We start from the raw sequence: 21,182 nt of genomic DNA on the forward strand, positions 1-21,182 counted from the left end.
GAGCTGGGTCCTCATGTGCTGCTGGGGATAAGGAAGGGTCTGCAGGCTGGACCCAATGTGTCTCCTTGTTGGGGAGGGTGGTGAAAGCAAAGCCTGCAACTGGCTGGGCTTGATCCTTCCTCTGTGTGGGGCTGGGGGTGATCCTGTGTGGCCACAGGCGCCCTCTTTGCACCAGGCGTTGTGCTCTTGGTCAAAGCAAAGTAAGCTGCCCTCTTCACAGGGAGCTGCTCCAGGCTGAGCCATGTCTGTGGGCCTGTTGTGAGGGTGATGGCCATGCTCCCGTGTGGGTTCTCAGGGCCTGAAGCCAGCAAGATCTACCAAGCCTGAGGTAAAGTGGAGTCCCCCCATCAAGGCAGGTCCCAGGCAGGGTTTTGTGTCCCAAGAGTACAGAACTCCCTGGGGGTTTGGGTGGCAATAGCCAGGGCTCATTGGCGTGGTGCAGCGGTCCCTGGGGCTGAACCCCAGTCTGAAGCATTAAGGTGACCCTAACACCAGTGAGGGAGCAGCAGTGGGGTGCGTGCCTGGCCCCACCTCTGTGAGGGGCTTGTCCCCGCTGACGTCCCAGAGCTCTGCTTGTTTTGGTTTTTTCCCCTCCTGTTTCAAAAACAAACAAAAAAAGGGAATTTCTTCACTTGCGGTCTCTCAGAAAGGAGAAGCTCCCACTGGGGACGGAGCTGCTGCTCGAGAGGATCCCGCACCGCATCCCTGCTCCGTGCTGGGGGCACCGCGCTCCCTGGGGACATGGGTCCTGCTCTCCTGCTGCTGCTCACCACAGCCAGCACCTGGCACGGTAGGTCCATTGGCACCCCAAAGCGCCCCATTGTCTCCGTGGTACCCTGGGGCAGTTTGGGGGTGCAGTGAGGGTTTCCTGGGTGTCTGGTGTGGGTGCTCCATCCCTCACGTGAGGAGGGGTGACAGCCACAGTGGCGCTGGGGACAGGGCAACGCTGAACTTGGACTAATGGGCACAAAGCTGAGCCCCCAGTTGTGTCCACTAAAAGCTTGCTGTGGGCTGGGAAGGTCCCTGCTTCTGGAGGCTGCTGCATGAAGCAGCCACTGGTGCTGTAGACAGGTTCAAGGAGCCTTGGGTTTCATAGGGAGCAGGCAGGAGAATATCTCTCCTCCATGGCATCGCATGGAGGGACACCAGCTTGGCATTTAGTGCAGCCTGGGCTTAGCAGCTTTCTGAAGGTCATCCAGAGCTGGTTTATTATTGTCATTATAGAGGAAGGGCAGTGGTGGAAAGAGGGTGTGTTGTGAAGTCTGTGTTGGCTCTGAGGGCTGGCTTGTGGCTGCCTGCAGCACTGCCAGGGGAAGACCAAGGGGTAGGGAAAGGCGCACGTAGCATAGGAAGAGCCTTGGGAATGGGGAAAAGGGGAAGGGAGACTTTGCAGTGTTTGAGTCTGGGCAGGGGTCAGGAAGAAGGAGAGGTTCAGCAGAAGGTGTGTGCAGAGGGGAGCACACCTGAAATAACCCTTTGTGCAGACGGGTGGGAGCTGAAGGTGCTTGGGCTGCAGTGAAGGAGTCGGAAGTGAGCTGCATCCGCACCTTGGGATGCACGAGTGAGGATTGCTGTTTTCTGGTGGTGCTGGCACACACAACAGAGCTGTGGGGTCGGGATGTGATGGAAACAGGACTTGGGCAGCCAAAAAGGGAAAGGTGAATCCGCCTGGGTTCTGAGGCTGCGGAGATGGCCAAGAGGCAGTAACCCATCAACCTCAAGAGTCACTGAGCCTGCTCTGAGGTTTCCAACCAAACAGACATTACTAATCTTACATCTGAAGTGCTCAGAATACTAATCTTACATCTGAAGCCTCTCAGACCTTGTGTGGCACTTTCCTCTTGAGCTTGCTTGGGGGTACAATGAGACTTGGGTGTAAGATTCCCCCCTGGAAGGGGGCAGCCCAGGGGGAAAGCGTATCCTTGAGCCACTTCACCCTTCATGCTTTCACCCAGGATGTTTGCATCCCACTTGCTGTGGCACTGCAGGGGTTTTTCACTTCAAGTCTTGTCTTTGACGTGCTGAGCTTGTCATGTCTTTTTCCATGCTGGCATCTGGGTGGTGAAGGCTTCAGGGATTGTAATTCCTTCTGTTTATGTGACACCCTGGCATGGCAGGCAGTGCCTGATACGGGTGTCAGACACACGTTTGTCTGACTACTAGCACTGTTGGCCATCTGCAGCACAAAACTACGCTGTGCCAGGGTTGTCCAAAGCCATTGCCTCAAGCTGGAGTCAGAGCCCAGCTTCCTTCTACCTCTTGGGTTGCAAATGCATCTTCTGAGAGTAACCAGGTTGATGTGGTGTATGTCGTGGTGTGACCGCCCATTACACCCATGGGCTCGTGCTGAGGGGAGTGTCAGGAGCTCAAATCCCAGTTTCAGACCAAGCAGAAGAAAGACTTGAAACCTGATCAGGTCACATCTGTGGGTTTGGCCATCTTGAGAGGTCTTCCTGGGGTTTCTTTTGTTATTGTGGGTGGTTTAAACTCCTGAGGTAGGAACCCCTAACACACACGCGAGGAGCACCCTTTTCCCTGTGCCCGGCCTCACAGATACTGTGGGTGACTCTGGGGAAGGTGTCCTCAAACAAAGCATTTCCTTATCATCATTGAGTGGAGGGAGCAAGGAGACATCATGCCTAGTATGAGTGCCAGGGCCAGACCTTAGCCTAGTTATCCCCTGGGTCAAGTCAAGGTCCTGATGGCTGCCGTCTGTGCTAAGGCTCTCGAGCATCTCTGCTACCTCTGTACTGATGTACCTCTGTACATCCTGCCTCTGATGGAAGAAGCCTTCACTTCTTCCTCACCATTCCCAAACCATCGGCAGAGGAAAGTAATGTTTTGGCTGGCATGGGAGAGGCAGGGACGGAGCCTGCAGCTGTAACTGGAGGTCACGGTTGCACAACCCAAGTGTGGTAAAACCATTGGCCAGCAGTTCCTGGCAGTGCTGCGGAAGCTGCTGGAGAGCAGCAGAGCCATCCTTGGGCTTCATGCAAGATTGCACCGTGGTCAGCAGGGACAGAGCCTGCCCAGCAGCACTGCTTCCCCATTCTGGATAAGGAGCTGCTGCTCCGACTTATCCCCAGCACACACAAAGGGGCGGATGCTTGGGTACCCTTCCCTTGTATTCAGTGTCTGCCCTCCCTGCCCTCACTGCACTTGTGTGGTGGTTGTGCTATTGATAGGAGCCTCCAGTGACAGCCTGCTGGCTTCTTCACTGTTACACAGAGCAACTATCCTGACCTTTTTCTGGCCACAGTGTCTCAGTGGAGGATGGTGACAACAAGGGTGCAGAGTGATGTGAATCTTGGTTTTCCTGTCCTCCTGGTGTGGCCAAGCCAAGGACCAGTTAGAACATGGGCTCTCCTCCCTGAGCCAGTTTGACTGCAGCCCTGCATCAGAGGGCTTGTGTATACCATCAAATGATGCTGAAGCCTTGGATGTGGAGGGATAGCTGAAGCAGAAAGTAGGGATAAGCATCCAATGACAGCTAAAGCAACAGGAATGTGTCAAGGCCTGCTAGAAAACACACCAAAAAGGGAGGAATCTTGTACCTCATGTATGTGGAAAATGTGGTTTTGTGAAGGATTCTGGGATATGTTTCTCTCCACTCTGGGAATAAATGAGGCTTTTCCTCTTTCCACAGCAAGATAAAGGCATCACGCACGCAAACCCAAACAAAAAACCCCAACAGATAAAAGTCAAATATTCCATGCTCTGAAGCTCCGTGTCCTCTGCTGCTTCCCACAGGGGCAGTCAAGTTGATCCAGGCCTTGTTTGGGTTTCCCCTGGACAACTCTATCATCGTCATGCACCAGTAACACTCTCCAGGGCCTTGAGTCTCATGTTCTCAACCCATTGTTGCATGGAGGGAAGCATCCATCCAAGACTGCTTAAATGATGCTCTTGGGCTCGTATGGATGGGCTCTGGTTTTACAGCCCTGAGCACAGCTGGAAGCACAGGGCACATCTGTACCCTGAACATAGTCTTGCTCACCACATGAGCTGTGAGCAGGGGTGGATGCTGCTTCTGCTGGTGTGTTACAGGCACAGTGTGTAAGGCAGCACCAGAGAATGGATTTGCTTTAAACTGTCTTTGCTACCCATGACCATAGCAGCCTTCTCCTCCCTCCTCCCTGCAACAAGGGCTGTCATATCTGACCGCTATTCCCTTTCCCTTGAAGGAGCATACGTGTTACATATATGCATATATGTAGCTGGATTAATGGTGTCATTATAGGGTGCTTTTCTCTCTCCCACCTTGTGACGAGATCATTCAGCTAAAGAGCTCCTATGAGTTCAGAGCAGTCTGCTGCAGAGTTTGACCATCACAAGCCCAAACCCAGCCCCTGTTTCTGTTGCCACCTCCCCAGAGGAGCACAGCCTGCAGTGACCTCCTCTGCAAAGAGCATCAGTTGATAAACTGGTCAGCCACCTTTATACTTAGTGTTGGTTAAACCTTGGTGTGTGTCCCTTTAAGCTGTTAGCGACTGGGAGGGAAAGCAGAAGTGGGAGAATAGCCCTGGATAGGGGCTGGAGGGGGGTGCGGAGCCCCCCGAGCACAGATAGCCCTTTGCAATGTGTTTCCTGTCCTCCCGAAGGCCTGCAATGGGGGTGGCAGTACCACTGCTTCCCCAGCCCCGCGGCACTGATTCATTTCTCACTTCCCCCCACCCTAAATATAGGTGGTGACTCAAAGAACTCGCTGACACGGCAAAACAGGGGGAGAATATTTCCCCCTGACACTAAGGGCTGGAGTGGGACCCTGGTTCCCCTTTATCCAGCCAGCAGAGGAGCCATCTTCAACATAGAGATGGCTTTTTGAAACCCAGATGGGCTGCGGTGCCACTGCCAGCACGGCCCGGGTGCTCATCTACAACTGCAGCCATGGGCTTTCATGAGCTGTTCAACTTCCCTGTGCCTCAATTTCCCACCTATACTATACTATATAAAATATATAATGCTGACTCATTTTGTAATGTTTTGATGGTATCTAGGAGTAGAAAGCACTGCGTGGTTCCACGACAAGGTGTAAGTTGGTGTCCATCAAAATCTAGTACCTGGTAACCAAAAAGGCAGTGCAAGGGCATACATTGACCTCCTGCTCTGCATAAGCTTTTCAGGTCTGTTTGAGCTCATCACAGCAACAGAGAGCCCCATCCACTAGACCTTACCTAAACTTCATTAAACGGTGCTATGGGCTAACCCAGTTCATTTAGTAACTCCAGCTTTGTCACAAAAGGAAAACTGTTGCAAGATGAGGCAAAACCCAACAGGAGCAATTTGCAAGCTAGCATCAGACCTTATCAGCTCCAGAGGATCGATTTCCCTGTCCCAGTACTCAAAATGTTCACATGTGGGGTTTTCTGTCTTCCCTGAATTCATTCCTTGGAGTATCAGTTGTGTCTGCCTGGTGGATAGAGAATGGAGTGATGACAGCCTGTCTGAATCCCAAGCTCAGCCTCCTCCTGATACTGAACTACTCCATACTCAGCAGTGTGAACTCCAACAGAGCATCTTCAAGGACCATTCTTGCATCCTCATTCTCTCTCTTTCCTTTGTAGGCTCAGCATCCCTGGTGATCAGTCCTGACGTCCCTGCTCTGGTTGTCAGCACAGGTGATCCAGTCACCTTGCACTGCTCAGGGAAGTCCAAAGTTGAATGGCAAACCAAAAAGGATGTATTCAGCAATGACACCAGCAGCATGCTCAGCATTCCCAAGACCACTTACAGGGATACAGGCACCTATATGTGTGCTTATGTCAACAGCAGTGACAAGAGCATTGCAACTGTGCATCTGTTTGTGCGAGGTAACCATGCTTCCCTCTTCCAACCTATGCTGGCAGAAGAGCCTCCTTCCAGGCAGGGTTCATGGCCATTACACAGCTCCGTTCTATGGCTGTGGTTGCGTGTGTGTTTGGGGACCAGTGCAGGCTCCTCGTGGGGCAGTGGCTCATCCAAACCATGTAAACCCACAGAAAATGGGGCATGGGGCTGAAGCTTTGGGGTACAGAGCTGCATCTCCTGCATGTATGGGAATGGCTGGAACCTCTCCCTCCATTTAGTTTGGCTTTTCTTCCTGAAAAAAACAGGGATGAAAGTGTTTGGTGATGTTATGAGCAGTGAGATCTGGAAATCAGAGACCATATTAACAGTACCCCAGATAAGGGAGAGAACCACATGAATCGCATCCTTACAACATGGCCTGAAACCCAAAATATTCTTTTACCCCAGAAGAAGTTATCCTGTGGCAGCTCCATCACTTGAGGTGACCTCTTCCCATGTACCAGAGATTCTGCCCTGGGCAGGGAAGCTGGCGGTCTAATAACTAACACCATGGTGTTAATTAGAAGTAAGCATACTTCCCAGGCTCTCTTGTCTCTGTGCGTCTGCGGGTTGGTTGCTGCGCTCTCCTCAGATGCCTTGGCTGAAATTGGGCTTGTCATGTGGGTTTTTGGAGGCTGAGTCAGGCAGACGTTGAGCAGGGCTGCCCCAGCCTCCAGCTCCCACTGGGCAGCAGTGCTGGAGGTTTGCCCTTGCTGGGATGTGTTTCTGATGCATTTTCTGATCCCATTCCTTGTCCGACCTTGCCTCCCCACAGATCCCAGTAACGTGTGGAACACCCTTGCTTTCCGGGTCGGTGTGACCAGGGGTGGTAACGCTGAGCTGCCCTGTCTCATCACGGCCCCCGAGTATGGATCCAGTGTGACCCTGGTAATGGATGGTGGCTCTCACCTCCCACCCGGGACCAACTATTCTTTCAGTGCCGAGAAAGGAATGACGCTGTACAATGTGCAAAGCAAGCAGAAGGGCTTTTACAGATGCCAAGCAGTGATAAATGGGAAAATTGAGAAGTCGCCAAGAATAAGACTGCTTGTGGAAGAAGGTAAAGGCTTGGGGTTGGTGGTGTTCTCAGTGAGACAGCAATAGCTAGGATGGCCACAACAGATAGTTAAGGAAAAGCTCCTCACCAGTGGAAGGAAAGGCCTGAACCTGCAGTCTTTAAAGGGTGTTTAATGGAGGCAAAATTCCATCAGCTCCTGGCAAATTACTGGCAGTGTTAAAATCTTTGCCAGCTCTATCTCAGAACAGAGGAAAAAATCCACCTATCTCCCTGATGTTCTTCTGCAGGTCCTCAGGCCCTGATGCTCAGGACATACCCATGGCAGAAGGTTCCTCTTCCCTTTCAACCCACAGTGCTGACTGCTGTGCTCTCCTCTACATGTACTACCCCCCATAGACACATGCACTAAAGAAGTGGTGATTGCTAGGGAAGGAGAAGGCTAGGAATGTAAAGAGACTGGAGAGGATGGAAAGGAAAAGGTAGCCAGGCCCTAGGGAGTCTCCAAAGCACTTGAGGTCTCTGGACCAGCTGATGCTGAATCTTTCCATGCTTGCCTTTGTGTAGCTCTGGAGAAGCCTGTATCAGTGATGATGGACCCTATAGACCACGTGCGAATTGTGGGCGAGCCTTTCAAAGTCACTTGCAGAATAACTGCTCCTTCCCACAAGTACGATGTCAGATGGGTGACGGCAGCAAAGAACGTAAGTTGTGGAGCTTTAAGGGGGAATAGGGCTATCCTGGAGACTGGGAGGTGTAAGAACTACCCAGACCCAAGCCACCTGCCCAGCCAAAGCAGCTATTCAAGCAGGCTGTAGAAATATGAATATGGATATGTCATCATTTCCTTGGGATGACACAGGGTTAGGAAATACCTGTCCATCATCAGGCTATTGCTGCAAGAGAGAAGGAAAGTGTATTGTCTCAGGTGAGTTTATTGAGCAGGAGCCACAGTACCTACTAAGGCAACACTTCTCCACTTTATAAGCCAGGGCTTATGAAGTAGCAAACATGTTTAGGACACCTGATTCCCCAGAGGAAAAATATGGGTAATGCGCTTCAGCATATGTGCGGTGCTGGCTTTTAACTGCTAGGTGGTTGGGGTTTGTTAGAGGTCCTTATTATACCTGATGTCTTTATTAAGGAGTTGAAATAACTGACAAGATACGTTTGGATCACACAATGTAAGAACAACTTGCAGTCAAAAGGCTGACAACAGCTATTATAACCTGAACTGATGTGGAATGTCTGCCCTGAATACTTCAGTTTAATATGCCTCCTCTTGGTCTCCACCCTAATGGCTTGCAGGGACAGAGGCTCCATAACCACGCTCAGGGGGTGGGTATTTGTGCCATAAATATTCCGTTCCACCTTCTCCCTTCCAAGGAAGTGCCTGATGCTCCCTCCCTGCCTGACAGGTCTCGACAGCTCAGAACCGTAGCTTTGAGAATGAGAACTACTTCATCAGTGATGTCCTGTCCGTTTCAGCGGTGTCCATGGAAGACAGTGGGAAGTACACCTGCATAGCTAACAACTCAGTAGGAGTCAGGAATGCCTCCACAATGCTTCGGGTAGTAGGTGAGCGCCTTCATTCTGCCTCCATCCTGTTCCTAGGTTTCTTGTTGGAAACACGGTTCTTGCTTGTGCTTGAGAGCTGCGGAGCTGCTAGGAGAGGAACTGGGGTTCCTTCCGTGTCTTGAGGGGAAGGAAGTCATGTTCTGGATTCTGGGTGAAAGCCCTGAAAGCTCTGCTCAGTGTCTGTGTGTTTATAAAGATCTTTAAAACAAAAGGACCAGGAAAAGCTGGCTACAAGGAAGCGCAAGCTACGTGAGCAGAGTATGGATCTGTCTCTTCCAGAAACAGATCCACATAAGAGGATTCGGGTATATTATATGCTTGTTTGTACCTCAAGAAGGAAAATCCATCCTTGCAGCTCATAGCTGGGGTTTGCTGATGACCCAAAGCTGCTGCATGCCATGGCTTAGAAAGGGCTTGGTCTGTTTCCAAGTGAGAAGCCAGCAGTTCAGCTCAGCAGCCTGTCTTCTACAGGTGGTCAGGAGATACAGTTTTAGGCTCATCACTTACTAGGATACGGCATGTAAAACCTTTTTGCCCATTCGTTAAGGTTTTCCAGCTCTCCTCAGGCAGAGGGTAATCCAAGCTGCCATCACAGAGCAGCCACTTACAAGTACCCCTCTGGCAACGTGATCTGTTCAGTGCCTCATTCCCTCCTGCAGTCGCACTGCTGAAGCTGCCCTTTCCTATAACAATCCATTTATGAAGCTGATACGAGTTTATTCCATGTCTCTGGACACGCCTGCTGATGGCCATGCTCTCTTCCATCCTCCAGAGAGAGGTTACGTGTTCCTCACCCCTCTGCAAGCCACCAGCCAGGAGGTTGCTTTGGGAGAGAGTCTGATGCTGCAGGTCCACATTGAGGCTTACCCAAAACTTCTGCGCTGGGGCTGGGAGCACACAAACCCCCTGAAGAACACTGGGAGCACTCCAGTGCAGGGCCAGATGATGCCCGGAAACAACCGGTACGTGCTTTCTGGCTTATACCCTGGCCATGGCATGTTTCCAGCAAGGCTTTCCTTGTGGTACAGGCAGACAGAACACTCTGGATGTAAAGAGGGGAACTGTTCTGCTTTTCAGTCTCCTCTTTCCAACATTATTATTAGCAAACTAGAGTGAGCAGCTCTGGTCAGGTCAAGGAGGCCACCACCTCTGTCTGACTTGGCAGCCTTCCCTATAGAAAACCTTGCTGAAGTCAAATCCCATTTGTGGTCTGGTTGCTCAAGTGCACGCCCTCTTTGCAGGAAGAAATTGCAGGGGTGGATGAGCAGTACAAAACACTGAATTCCCTTGGGGCTTCTCAAACCTGCCCCATGCTCTGAGGTCTGGAGAGTGTACGCATCCAGCGGCACTGTGCACCCATGTCAAGAGGAGCCATAGGACCTAATGGAGGGCACAGGCCTGCTCTCCCAAAGCCACCAGCCAACTGGGGCCAAAAGGAGACCAAAAGAAAGGGAATGATTCCCCTTTCTTTTTCTTAGAAAACAGAAATAATCCACAAGAGGAACTGCACCACTCAGCAGGAGAATGGCTTTAGGGCAAATTATTTCTTGCATTGAGGTCTGAGAAATGGGTTGGGGCAGAATGGAGTGGGCAGTAGGGACTGTGACTTGATGGGCTAAGAAATGGAATAACTCATTCTGCCAAAGGCAGGAGGACCAGCATCCTCTGGGCCTTCAAAGGTGATGGTTCAGATGTTAAACTCTTCTTTCTGAGCTTTCACCCACCATAGCCTTTCAGAAGTGCTGTGCACTTGGTGGCAAAAGGTCTTTCCTCTAAGGAAGATCACACCTTCCCTGCTTCCCCTGCAGAAGAAGTAGCAAAAGCTGGGATCAATGCTGGGAAGTGTTCACCCACTCCAAGGCATGGGAAGCAGCAGCATCTCATTGAGCAAAGACTGTGAGTGCCTGGGTTTCCTCAAAACAGCTTATTCATGGTGTTTACTCTCTCTGCATGAGCAGGTATAACAACACGCTCTTCCTGAACCGCCTGCAGGAAGGAGAAGGAGGTCTCTATACGTTTTATGCCATCAACAGTGAAACCAACGCATCGATTACCTTCAGTGTCTCTGTGAAATGTAAGTGCTTTCATTGCTCTTTCATTCTGCTTGTCCTGGGGCTGCTGCCCAGATGGTAGCAGGTAGGATGGACTACGAGGGTACTTGCAGCCCAGTGCTCACACAACACACCGTCCAAACCCATGCATAGCACAGGGCTTCCTGGGGTTTTATTGTTGCACACATGGAAAGTAAATCAGAGCACGGAGAATGTGGTCATAGCATTTACTGTTCATGTGTCTTCCCCAACAGCTCCTCCAAGGCTCTGCAAAATCAAGGTGGCAGCCAATGACTCCAGCATCCTTCAGTGCATGGCCATCGGCTACCCTGCCCCACGCATTGAGTGGTACCAGTGCCCCGTTCACTCTGACAAGTAAGAAATGCCCAGGAGACTGAGCACCTCCAAAGTGCGCAGCTCCCCTTGCTATGCTGGCTTTCATGGAGCAGGTAACACAGCAGAGCCTGATCAGTAACAGCAACAGGGATGCTGCCCTCCTAAAAAGGCTCCTGGGGGCTTTGGAGCGGGTACCGTTCCTAAAGTCCTGACCTTGAAGAGTTCAGACACCTGTGATTCATGTTCTCCCAATGCTTTTCTGAGGAACATGTGGATCCCTTGGAAAAGCATCCTGGTGTATGCTGCTGTAGGGCTACATCCTGGCTGGTCCTAGCCGCCTTCCTGGGGCCTCCACAGGTCTAAATCTCCACAGAGCACAGGATTAGAGCTACAGTGTGATGGAGGCAACAGGAGCTGCCCGGTCAGGGGTTGCTGTGTCTCACACCCATTCGAGGAGGGAGCTGCTGGCAGAACACAGCTGTAGCCACATAAAGGCAGTCAAGGCTCTGTCTATACAGGGCTTTGATGTTAAGGGACAGGTCTTTAACAGGGCCGAGAGTAATAAATCTCGCAGAACTGCAACCATTAATTCCCTGTGTCTCCTCCCTAGACTGATACAGGCACCAGTTCATCTATGAGCAACTGTGCTGCAAGGAGCACTCATCCTCTCCTGCTTGGTATCTCTGCAGATATGAGGACTATAGGCTGCTACTAAATGACTCCAATCCCCAAGTGGTGAACGTGTTGCCCTTCCGAGAGATGGAGGTGGAGAGCAGCATCCCCTTCCAGGAGCTGGGTGCCAACTTCACCTTCTGTTGTATGGCCATGAACAGAGAGGGGAACGCTTCTGACGTGTTTCACTCACTCACCATCACCAGTAAGATACAAACTGGTAGCTTGGCAGAGTGGGAAGGATGTGGGAGCTTTTTGAGGACCCATCTTTCTATATGTACATCCCTATTGTCTTTCATGAGAGGTGGAATAGATTCCACAAGCCCCCTGTCCTCCCAGGAGTGGGGAGGCTTTGGCATTTGTCAGTCCTGGGAGCCATGTGGGAATTGCTGGCTGAGCCATGCCATAAACACCATATAATTGCAGGACCCAGCTCCAGAGTGCAGGAGCTGTTGCCCACTGGAATCCAGGGGTTGCATCCTTTGATGGGACTGTTCTTGCTGCACAAATCTCAGTCCCCAGTTAGTCTGACCAGTACCTGGTGCTGTTTGTGTGGAAACTGGGTGCATGAGGGGAGCCACTGCAGCTTTAAGTTTGGCATCAAGAACATTTCTTAGTTCCCAGCAGCATTTTAGGGTGTCTGTGAGGTCAGTGCTGGGTTGTGTTGCGTACGGGGGAAGATGCTCATAGAGGTACAGTTGAAATAACAGTGTTTAACTCTTTCCTGTGGTTTTCTCCTCCAGGAAGTGTCATGGCCCCCCCAAACAAACTCTTCAGCCCTGTTCTCTCCACCTGCATCGGCACATCTGTCCTGCTGCTCCTTTTCCTGCTCTTCCTCCTCTACAAGTACCACCAGGTCAGACTCCCCATTGTGTAGCAAGGGCTGCCCAGCTTCTGCTGGCAGCCACAGGCAGGGAGCACTCAGCCTGGAGGCACCAGGCAATGCCTCCCTCATCTCCCTTGCCTCCCAACTTCCCCCCCGTGTTTCCTGCACCGTACCCACTCTGTTAACACCTCTCCTGCCCTGCTCCCTCAGCCCTGTAGCCCAGGGGTCAGTGTGGCTATTCCTTGGTGTCAAAGGCGTTCATTCTGTGCTGTCAGTGGCAGATGGTTTTGCTTTGGTCACCTGAATCCACAGGGTGGATTACAGAGGGGAAAGCAAAAAAGGGGTTTGCAGCTTGCAGCTACTTCTTATTCTCCTCCCTGCTTTATGCAACGTTGTCTTTATGGGGGAACAGGATGATGTTAGGAGGTGTTTGTCTCCAGGAAGACTTGGTCACTATTTTTATACAAGAACCTGCCTCATTTTCTCTGCAAGACTCATTTGCAGCATTTAGAATCTTCTGGTTGTTTCCATAAACTGTACCCATCAACAGCCACCCCTGCTCCATCAGTGGGTGACAACCTCCTGGTTCTCAGCTCTCCCTTTTGGCACTCTTCCTTTGACAGCCTATCAAGGCTGCGGAATTCACAGCGAAGTTCTGGTGCTGGTTGTCAGAAGATCCAATAGAGCCCTCTCCCAGACACCTACAGCTTTGCAGGCAGAGCTGTACTGGGCCTGTAGTCCAGAGACATGAAGGGTGCATTGATGTGCAGGTAGCTCTGAAGAAACAGCTTTTAGGAAGGTCTTGCAAGCCCAAGAGAAGCAAGATGTGTTTAAAAACGATCTTGCCTATCTCAGCCATGAGCTTCTTTAGCCATGGCTGACTGCTGCAGTGCTATAAGTGAATCGTGGAGCAGAAAGCAGCAATGCTCACCCTCTGGGAGCAGACAACAGCAAATACACTGAGCGCATGTGGCATCTTTTATAAGGGACATCCACCAGAAACTGTGCTGCTTGGAGCATCCTTGTCTGAGCCTTTTTCAGCAGGCTGCATGGGCGAGGATGTTCAGCTCTCAGGCAAAGAAAATAGAAGCAATGTGGGGGAGAAAACAAGCAGATGCTTTGCATCAAAACTGCAGATCTGTTTGATTCAGTTATGGTCCCTCATGCCTGTGCTAACCCAGCTTTGAGCATCTCCTCATACACTGCATCCTCTGCAACTATGTGGAAGTGGTGAGGAGAAGCATTCGAGCACGCACCTCTTGCTAGATGCAACCTGAGGATCTCCATCACAGCCATGGTCATTCCACCCTGTGTCTGCCTTGATGGATCTGACACTGCCTTTACCACACTGGTCCTTGCCTGTCCCCCTGAACAGGAGCAAAGGCCATGCACACAAAGCTATTTCACTGTGTTTGTATCTGTGCTCCAGCCTGGCTCCTGAGCCCTCTCACCACGAAAGACAGCCTGCGGCACAAGCTCTGCTCCCAGGCTCCATCCAGCACAGCTTCCCCCTGCCTTGCTGGGTTACTTCTGCCATGAGATTCACAGGGAAGAGAAGGAATTCTGCCTTCTCTTCTCCATTTCTTTTTTCCCCTGTAAGGGAGGTGGGGCTGGGGCAGCCCCATTGCTCTGCTGCGCTCAGCAGCACAGGGTACCAGCCAAGGGGATACAGTGCAGACATCTCCCTCCAGCGCCAGCTGGGCACTGCCAGATGCTGGCCTGGTGGAACACTGCTGGTCCCAGCTCTGCCATCCCAAGTGAGGGCATGGGGCTAGTTTGAGTAAGAGGCAAGTGCCCCTGCAACCATGGGTCATGACTTTGAGGGGCTTTGGAACAGCAGAGGGACCAGGTCGTCCAGGAAGACCCTGTCTCACTAAGTCCACGACCAAAGCAAGAAGTGTTTGATGGGCTGAAGCCTGTCCTACCTCTGTGCCTGCAGAGTGAGAGCTGGGACTGGGGAACCCCTGGGACTTGAGGAACATTGAATAACTGGAGTGTCTTCCTTACAGAAACCCAAGTACCAGGTGCGGTGGAAGATCATTGAGGCCTGTGAAGGGAATAACTACATCTTTATCGATCCCACTCAGCTCCCATACAATGAGAAATGGGAGTTCCCCAGGAATAACCTCCAGTTTGGTAAGAAACTTTCCTCACTGCTTGCCTGGTGGTGTGCAGCTCATCACAGAGCTGAAATGCTCCAAGGGACAGAGCCAAAGCAACTGGGCATCCGGGTGTTACAGCAACATCCTTGCCCAGGCGTTGCTGCCCTCTTCCACACAGAGTGGCAAATCTTAGGGTACATGCTCCCTCTATTGCTCTGAGGAAGGTTGAGAGGATCATGTCCTTCCCCTGGTACAGAGCTGGTGAGCCCATGGTTGGACATGGCATCTTTCCTACCCTCTTTGCTCACAGCAGAGTTCCCCTCAGATGTTAACCAGCTCCTGACTAAGGGATGTGTCATCTTGTCTGGGCTCAGCAGGAACCCCCTCCCACCAGACATCCTCCTCAAGGCTCATGCAGGACAACTCCTCAATCTTTTTCTATGAAGCATCTCATAAGCACATTTTTTATTCCCTTTGCAGGAAAAACTCTTGGAGCAGGAGCCTTTGGAAAAGTGGTAGAAGCCACTGCTTTTGGGCTGGGCAAAGAAGATTCCGTCCTCAAAGTGGCTGTGAAGATGCTAAAGTGTAAGCCCAGAGCAATCTGCAAAGGCTGAACCCCCCCCAAATCCTTTGGGCAGGATGCAATGTGTGCTCACCATGTGTTGGTGCTCCCACTTTTGTTGGATGTTCCTGTGACCAGTACTGGTGTTGGAATCACATTGCTGCCATCCTTGTAGACATGCATGGCCAAAGGCACAGGGGGGTGCAATTTCCTCTGAGAGTGCCTCCTCCTTTTGTTCCATACCTGTGCCTACACCTTTTTCTGTCCTCTCCCTTCACCTCTTCCTTGCCCCTTCTTCACACAGCCTTTCCTCTCTTGTCTTGCAGCATCAGCAGACACGGACGAGCAGGAGGCTCTCATGTCTGAGCTGAAGATCATGAGTCACTTGGGACACCATGAGAACATTGTCAACCTGCTGGGAGCATGTACCTATGGAGGTAGGATCCTACAGCCCTGCTTCCCCATGGAAACCTCCCATTGCCTGCCCCTCGGAGGCTCTTCCCTCTCCTCATCTCACAACAGAGAGCTGATGATCTTGGCAGTGTTTTTTGAACGTGTAACTGCAAGAGCCCGTTTCCAGACGTGCTCATGTGCAGCATGGGTTCTGCTGCCCTCCCAGGGAAAGCAGTCCCCAGGACAGGCCACAGTAACATCAGTTCTCGATTAACCCTTCCTGCCTCTCTCCCAGGCCCAATCCTCGTCATCACCGAGTACTGTCGCTATGGGGATCTGCTGAATTTCCTCCGGAAGAAGGCTGAATCCATCATTATCCAGGATTCCTCACTGGACATCTCTTTAGAGAGTGCTGCTGATTACAAAAACATTGACCTAGAGAAGAAATACATCCGGAGGTAAGAGCAGAGTTCAGGTGGCCACAGGACTGGGTACTTGCTGGGACAAGTGTGCTGGGGAAAGATTGAGGCCAAAGCTTTGGGGACTTGCAGAACACCAGGATGTGAAAGGCACTGGGGCTGTGTATGTTTAGGTTTGGTTACACACCCAAGTTTTTCAGTGTTTGGCAGCAGTCATTGAATATCCCAGAATAAACATGTATTCCAATCCAGTCTGCCCTCCCACAATCTGGAATCAAAACGTTCTGGCTTCCTGCACTTTTGGGCGCATGGGTTTTATAGGACAAGAGGCTGAGCACTCCCCATCAGCTAAGGGCAGCTCCCTTGACAAAAGGGTAGCAGTATTTGGACCCCCACCCCACAAGGCACCTCGGTCCCCTTTCTGAATTGGCCTCAACACTGACTTTCCCTTCATCCTCAAGCCCCAGGCTAAGCCACTTCCCGCAGGCAGGGACCTGGTTTCTCCTTTCAGTGGCTGAAGGGCAGAAGGGAACTGCTGGAGGGTTGCTAACAGCCTGCCTCCATCTCTCTTGCTTCTGACTCAGTGACAGTGGCTTTTCGAGCCAGGGTTTGGAAATGTATGTTGAAATGAAGCCTGTGTCGTCATCATCATCTTCAGCATCATCAGATTCTGCACAAGCCAGGGGTGAGTTAACAGCCCACTTCTGAGTTTCCATGGTTGCTTTATCCTGGCCTCACCCCGTGTGGTTTATTCCGGGGAGCTGGGGCACAGCACGGCTTTTGGTACTCGTCAGGTTTGCAGCAGCTCTGCAGCTTCACTCTGAATTTCAGGGAAAAGCCCAGAGGAAGAAGATGGAAGCAGGGAGGACCTCCGTCCCCTCAACCTCTCCGACCTCCTGCAGTTCTCCAGCCAAGTGGCCCAGGGCATGGCGTTCCTCGCATCAAAGAATGTGAGTACTAACAAGATAACTGCTCCCAGCATCCCAACTGGGAAATGCTGGTGCAGGCACCATCCATCCTTGTCTGCATGGGAGCTGGGATGTTTTTGGATAGGGTGGCCAAGCTCAAGCAAACTGCTGCTGGAAATGGGCCTCTGCTCTGTTTGCTGGGTTCAGACATGCTGTGCCATGGTGTCTGGTGTCCCCTTCAGAGCCTTTGTCTCCCATGGGTTACAGGCAGTGTTAAGGATGGGAGCCCAAGGCTGTGTGTCCTACTGGTCTCACCGTTTTCTCCCCAGCTTGTGCACAAGGTCAGGAACTTTGATGTGAAGCTTTCTTGCCTTGGCAGCTTCCCCACTGCCCCAGGGACAGGGAACTGAAAGCAGCCATTGAGCTGTCTGCCAGGGCTGGCTCATTTGGAGTACCAGAGAGTCCCTGTGTGACTGTTTCAGAGATGAGAACAGTGTCAACAGCCCCTGCTCCCGAGCCTCCTCGCACGGGGAAAATGATGGCCCCATGAGTGACTATAGTATGAAATGTTATGTTGCACCAGCATTGCAGGGCCTGTACTCCTTGTACGTGACACAGTGCCTATGGCAGGGGCTTTTCAAGCAGTACACGTTCCCTTTGCCTCTGTTAAGTGTTGTTCCAGTGACAGGCCCCAGGCTGTAGGGAATTAGCTGGGACTGCTGGGGGATGTTGGCTGGGTCTCAGTTGTGCTCTCTTCTCTCCAGTGCATTCACCGTGATTTAGCAGCCAGGAATGTGCTCATATCAGATGGAAGGATAGCCAAGATCTGTGACTTTGGCCTGGCCCGGGATATCATGAATGACTCAAATTATGTTGTAAAAGGCAATGTAAGTAATTGAAATGGGGACAAGAGAAGGTACAAGGGTAGCATAAAGGATGTGGGATAGGGTAAGCTGCCAGCTTGTCCCAGGCTGCAGGACCCTCTGCTCTTCCAGGCCCGCCTGCCCGTGAAGTGGATGGCCCCAGAGAGCATCTTTGACTGCATTTACACAGTGCAGAGCGATGTGTGGTCTTACGGCATCCTTCTCTGGGAGATCTTCTCCCTTGGTAAGAAAGAAATGAGCTTACAAACCTCTTGTTCCCTATGGCTTTACCATCGCCCTAATGTCTCAGCAAGAGTTTCCAAAGAAATGGATGATTTACTGTAACTCAGAACTCCCTGAAAACAAGTAGCAGTGGCTCAGGCGATGCTCCGGGCTGCCTCTAGCCACCCTATAAGGCTGGAGTGTTACAGGCTCTGACCTGTGAGTCACCTTTGCTCCTGTCACTGTCACAGGTAAAAGTCCATACCCTGGCATGGTGGTGAACAGCAAGTTCTACAGCATGGTGAAGCAGGGATACCAGATGGCCAGGCCTGACTTTGCTCCCTTGGAAATGTGAGTGGATGTGCTGAAGTGACACTAGGGGTGAAAGGGTCGCTGGAGCTGCTTCCTGGGGTGGGTAGGAAGGTGGCACTGGGACCTTGGTGTAGGAGTGTTATGACTTTGAGCTTCAGGTTGGATCCTACTGGCTGCTCCTTGCTCCTGTAGGAAAGCAGGACCTGGGCCAGTCAGTTAGGATGCTCTATTCACCATCTCCTATTTATGAGCAGAAAGATGGGAGCGCTTATATGTTACATTCCTGGCCTTGGTAGGTTTTCTTCCTTTTAAAGTCAGCTAGTTTTGACTCTAGGACTGAAAGACAAGACTGAGTAGGTTACAGGAAGGTAATGAGTTTAACCTTAAACAATGAAGAACTGAAGGCATAAAGCTCCTTATTGATTGATTGGTTTATCCACTTCCATGTTCACCTTTACCTGGAGCACTGCACATACACTGACCCTGGGTTTTATAGTCAGGGGACTGCTCAGTACTGTGTGCCTGAAATACAGAGTATGGCACAAGGAAGCACAGAGCCTGCAGCAGCACAGTGCAGCCACCCTGCCCCTGTTTGGCTCTGCAGGTACACCATCATGCAGGCGTGTTGGAGCCTGGAGCCCACAGAGAGACCTACCTTCGACCAGATCGGCTGCTTCATCCAGAAAGAACTGGAGGTGCATAAGGAGCAGGTGAGGACTTCTGAAGAGAATGGGGGAGATGAGCTTTCCCCCTACATGAACTTAGCTCCTGGACAACTCCCCTGGTGCTTGTCCTTGCCTTTAACTGATGGGAGCAGCTTAGTGCTGGTGGGCGGTGCAGAAAGGCATCCAGATTTTCCTGTGCTCAAGGGTTAAGCCAGTCCCCACCATGACCAAAGGAGGCTGGACAAAGAAATACAGCTGCTTTGCAGCAACCTCTATGGGCAGCAATAGGGGTAGTGATACTACTGGCAGCACAGCAGCCCTGCCCCATCTCATTCCCCTGGGTTGGACAAAAGGCACACTCCTTTATCACTAGCCATCCTGCAGCTCCACAAAAGCACGGGCTAGCCATGCCTTGTGGGCACAAAGGGCAGCACTGACTGAGCATCCAGCGCTAGCTGGTCATCCTCTCAGGCCCTACACCACTGAAGGGACTGAAACACACTTGGGATGGGGTTTTTGTCTTTTCTTGATTTCAAGGACTACACCAACCTCCCCTCCACCACTGAGGAAGACAGTGGCTGTGATACCTCTGGCTGCTGCGAGGAGTCCTGCGAGCAAGAGGATAGTGGGCAGCCCCTTCTCAAGGGCAACAACTACCAGTTCTGTTAGCTGGTACCACCATTGCCCCGGGTGGATCCCATCCTCCTGGATCTGCAGAGCGCATGGTGCTGCCCTGCCCTAGGACAAAGATGACTTCAGCTTTGGCTCTCCTTCTTAAGTATGAGTGTTACTGACTCCCTCACTGAAATGACAGCGCTAGAGTGACTCAAAACCAAGACTCACCATGGGGTCCCTGAGGCCTTACCTGAAGCGTAGCATAGGTTGTGAGGATGGGAACACTCTCCATCTCTACAAGGTAAAGAGAGGTCCCTGGCACCTGCCTCCCCATCCCCAGTGGGGCTGTGTGTGTTTTGGTTTTGTAGGGTTTTTCAAATACTAGCTGCAGCCAAGTAACACATACCCACAACTGAACCCTTCCATCTTGAACCTGGAACTACTTCACACAGCAGAAGCAGCCCTCTTTCTTGGTGGTCCTGCTTTCTTCCCTTTGCCAGTCTGACCCTGGATGGTGCAGAGTGAGTGTTTAGATATAGGTAAAGCCTCTACTTAGCATTAAATACACATTAACCTCTACATTTCCTCACCCAATCTACCTCTACACAGCTGATGCTTTGGCATGGAGTGTTTGGGTGAAGCGAGCCAAGGAGCCAGCCTCAGGGTTAATGAACCTGGGGATGAAGGGCAGTTATTTCTCAGGTAAAACAGACATAACTGGTGTGCTCCCATGTCAGCACTGAACACAACCCCAATCCAGGAAAGAACGGCAGCTTAAACAGATCTGGAAATGATCAACATAACACACATCCTACAAACCTTCTGCATTATTAAACATGTAGCAATCACTGCCTTTGTCCCAAATACAGATATGCTCTTGTACATATTTTCCTGAGTGTATTTTTAATAGAAGAGCTGAGATAGAGAATAGTTTTTCATAAGCTAGGGCCTGATGCCCTTAAACTTACTTCTCGTCGAGCTCTTGTTCGGGGCTACTAGTGCCAGTAATGGAGTAGCTAATGAATCTTCTTCACCTGGCTCTGTACACCAGGTATAGGCACTGACAGGACTCAGGCAAACTACAGTAAAACACGACTACTCTATCACAGGTGGCCTTGGTCATACCCTGAGCAGTTAGCTTGTGGGCCACCTCTGATTATAGTAACTCTGGGTTTATGCTAACACTGAGTGATTCTTTCCTCCTTACTAAACAGAAAGCTAATTTATTTCTGTCAGCATTATAAAAAATGAAATATTTAGCAAAATGAGTCTCTTCTAGAGCTTTAAAAGAACTGTCCTTAAAGAGGAATGGATCATTGCACAGGTCTGCAACTCTGCTCCAGTTCCTCAGACACACATCTTTCCCATTACAAGTTCTCAAAACCATTCAATCTTGTGTAATGCAAAAACTTATTAAAACCAAGATTTTAAAACACTTGCTCTGAGTGGCCTGTCTGTAACAGAGGGAAAATGTAGTCCCCATGAATGGATATAATGGGGGAGCAATCTGAACTGTGATGATGGGACATCTAACAGTCACTGCATTCGAGATGCGCACATGGCCGCCACCAAGGGCAGGGAAGAGGCAGAATGGCCCTGGTGAGCAGAGACTCGGGTTACTGCAGCAGAACCTCCTATAGCAATTGCTTAGATGCAGCAGGAGCTCCTACGCAGGCTATTAAAGACATCCTGAAGAGAAACTACTGTCTGTAATGTGCTGCAGACCTCCTCTGAAAGTCACCTCAGGGGCTGCCCTGGGAAAGGCAAGGCAGAACAAGAACAGGGGAGTTGACCATCTGCAAAAGAGCTTGTAAGAA

General features: G+C 51.1%; 1 protein-coding gene across 1 annotated transcript; it reads left to right on the plus strand.

Annotated features, from left to right (window-relative positions):
• The first annotated feature begins 646 nt into the window (after positions 1-646).
• CSF1R (colony stimulating factor 1 receptor) lies at positions 647-19,781 on the plus strand. The gene is made up of 21 exons (XM_061360147.1): positions 647-790; positions 5,565-5,810; positions 6,602-6,886; positions 7,409-7,545; positions 8,260-8,419; positions 9,192-9,381; positions 10,378-10,493; positions 10,725-10,845; positions 11,496-11,683; positions 12,222-12,334; positions 14,314-14,440; positions 14,887-14,991; positions 15,295-15,405; positions 15,657-15,819; positions 16,365-16,465; positions 16,612-16,730; positions 17,453-17,575; positions 17,684-17,795; positions 18,025-18,124; positions 18,690-18,795; positions 19,288-19,781. Exons 1-21 carry the CDS (start codon positions 742-744, stop codon positions 19,417-19,419), a joined length of 2,904 nt encoding a protein of 967 aa, XP_061216131.1. The 5' UTR covers positions 647-741; the 3' UTR covers positions 19,420-19,781.
• The last annotated feature ends 1,401 nt before the right edge of the window (positions 19,782-21,182 follow it).

The sequence above is a fragment of the Neopsephotus bourkii genome, unplaced genomic scaffold (assembly GCF_033783945.1).
Source record: "Neopsephotus bourkii isolate Nb327-2 ecotype Australia unplaced genomic scaffold, CSIRO-AGI_Nbou_v1 NB_1016, whole genome shotgun sequence".
NCBI classification, from domain to species: Eukaryota; Metazoa; Chordata; class Aves; order Psittaciformes; family Psittacidae; genus Neopsephotus; species Neopsephotus bourkii.